At 38.7% G+C, this 2,665-nt stretch overlaps 1 protein-coding gene across 1 annotated transcript; it reads right to left on the bottom strand.

The window, feature by feature from the left end:
• Positions 256-1,315, bottom strand: LOC107648016 (GATA transcription factor 16). The gene is made up of 3 exons (XM_016352046.2): positions 1,090-1,315; positions 922-1,008; positions 256-835 (listed from the first exon to the last, which is right to left on the bottom strand). The coding sequence occupies exons 1-3, from the start codon at positions 1,111-1,113 to the stop codon at positions 545-547; spliced, it is 402 nt and encodes a 133-aa protein (XP_016207532.1). The 5' UTR covers positions 1,114-1,315; the 3' UTR covers positions 256-544.

The raw sequence follows: 2,665 nt of genomic DNA, 5'->3' as shown, positions 1-2,665 counted from the left end.
TAAATAAAACTTTTTAAATTTAAATAAGACAGTTTAAACTTTAAAAAGTAAAACAGGATCAAATTTAAAAATAGAATACCAATTTAATAATTTACCTAAAAAAAAAAAGTACTTCCTGCATGGCCGTTGATATTCTCCGTAACTACTGTCATATTGGCTGTTTAAGTGTATACGATAGTTGCCTAATTGGTTGATGCATAGAATAGAAGATAAAAGGGACAAGAGAAAAGAAATATTGCAGAAAGGAAAGGAGAATGATACTAAAACATAATTACCGTATATTTCCATTTTCTCCTAACATTTACATCAATAACTAACGGAACGTATCACCATAACAAAATGAACGACTAAGACCCAGACCCTTTAGGCGGAAGGATTCTCCCCCTCCTAACTAAACTATAACAAGCATTAGAAACATTGCGAGATACCCTTCTTTCCATAAACACAGGGTACGTCACTCTACAAATTAGAATGCTCCAAAAGTATAAGAGTTGTTGATTAAGGGTTGGGGGGGTTATAGCTAATAGAAAAATAGTCTCCTTAATTAAGCAAAAACATAGCCACAAGAGAGTGCCATTAAACACACAGCGGCTTGTTCCTCTTCCCCCAACAAACACATACTCCTCTGTTTCTTCTTTAGCAACCAAAACTCCTCACCCAACGCCATCAAATTCACTTTCAACGACTCCTTCAACTCGTTATCAGAGGAGGAGGTAGAGGAGCTGCTGCCACCGCCATTTTGTGATCTCTCTCTCTTCCTCTCTTGTCCTTTTCTCATTCCCACCGCTGAAGCCCTTCTCTTCCGGTACCTTATTCCGCACGCGTTGCAAAGACTCTGATCAAGAAACACAAACAATAAGAATTAATATTTTGCATGACACATCCAATGAAAAAAAAAAATTTAAAATTGGAGGGTATGACCTTGGGACCAGCAGGTCCTCCTCTCCACAGTGGAGTCTTGGTGGTCTTGCAATCACTACAACACTTCTTGCTCTCACACACCCATTCCTGTTATCATGAAATCGTAATTATATAATAGTAATGTAATAATCAACCACTTCAAAATCACTACTCAATTACAGAACAGACCTTGTTGAGATCCATCATTACCATGAGCACAACCACAACCGAATCGGCGAAAGAGAGAAAAATAAAATGGAAATGTAAATGAAAGTAGATGATAGCACCCTACTAACACCCGCACGCTGCTGCAGCAGAGTAGTAATGAGAATAGAAACAGAACCACAACCGACTATGTGATTGTGAATATACCCCTAAAACCCTAGGGCTCCCCATTACAATGACCGAAACGCCCTCACAATTCCGCATTTTGAAGCAACCACGTGCCCTCTGACGTGTCTGCTTCTCCTATCCACACAATCTCACCCTACACAGGACCGTGGAAATTTCAGGACGATTCTTATTATTTTACAAAAATAGAACACACAATTAGATAGATAGATAGATAGATAGATATCAGGCAGCGGCCAATTATTAACAATATATAACCACATCTTATTGATGAGGTTTTGGCTTTAATTAATCTTGAGAAATGGGATTTAAGAACTCACTACTCTTTGGCTTTACTTGGCGGCATTCATTATCCATTCGACTTTCAGAAACACAATTAAAAAGCATAATCACTAGTGTGGTGACTGGTGAGGCAAGGTCAGCTGCATAACCTTAACAGGCATATATTAATCCAAACATTTAACCTTGAACCCTGTTGCTCAACTTTTAAGCATAATTAAATAAACGGGGTATGCCGTAGCCGTATGCCAATGCTCAATCACAATCGGCAACCCAATACATTACTGCGTGCAACGCTCTTTTTAGTGTTTTTATTTCTATGAATCGGTGCGCCTCACCGACACACCCCTCTTACCTATTTATATTTTCTTTGCTAATGCGACCAAAAATAACAGAGGAGAAAGCAACTAATGACACATGCCATCCAACTTTATAAACCTAAACCGAATTTATAACACCATACTTAAGATTAATAGTTTAGTCAAATAATTTTACAAATGTGACAATCTATAATTAAACTTGTGCAATTCGAATGATGTGAAGCCAGGAATAATCATTGCTCTCTAATTAATAGAATCAAACAATATTGAAATGCAATCCGTTAAGGTAATGCGATTACAGTTAGGCTTTCTAAAGGAGGTGGTCCCTGTTGCCGTATGGTGGTTTTTTTTCTCCTTTTGGGCCTATGGGCCCTCTACTTTGACCAAAAACCGAAATTCAATAATATTTTTTCAAAGCCCAACAGAATGCGGGCGGTTTAGTGGTCATAACTATTATGGGTCACCTTGCTTCTCCAAAAGACAAAACAAGCTTTAAACCCCAAAGGCAAGCTCAGAGACCAAAGCTTCCTTATTTTTATTTCGGTGAATAAAGACCCATTGCTCCCCTCCTAGGTTCTAAACTACTAATCATGTGCAGCTGAGGCTTGGCACAGATGGTGGATTTCTACGCCTCTCATCAAGCTGCACCCGGGTTCAAATCCCAGCTGAGGCTGGATGTTGCAAGAACCCATAATACCCATGTAGTGTGTGTGAGTGTATTGTGTGAGTGTGTGAAACATGGGGTTAATGCCTAGGATTGGGGGTTGTCCAATCCACTTGACCAAAAAAAAAAAAAAAAAAAACAACAAAATCAG

This window comes from Arachis ipaensis, chromosome B06 (genome assembly GCF_000816755.2).
Source record: "Arachis ipaensis cultivar K30076 chromosome B06, Araip1.1, whole genome shotgun sequence".
NCBI classification, from domain to species: Eukaryota; Viridiplantae; Streptophyta; class Magnoliopsida; order Fabales; family Fabaceae; genus Arachis; species Arachis ipaensis.
The sequence above is the reverse complement of the archived record's forward strand: the minus strand, read 5'-3'. Positions and strand labels throughout refer to the sequence as shown.

Coding starts and splice junctions, on each gene's coding strand:
- LOC107648016 (XM_016352046.2), bottom strand. CDS start 1,113: ATGGTAATGATGGATCTCAACAAG. Junction 1,009..1,089: donor TAATGATGGATCTCAACAAG/GTCTGTTCTGTA, acceptor TCATGATAACAG/GAATGGGTGTGTGAGAGCAA. Junction 836..921: donor GAGGACCTGCTGGTCCCAAG/GTCATACCCTCC, acceptor TTTCTTGATCAG/AGTCTTTGCAACGCGTGCGG.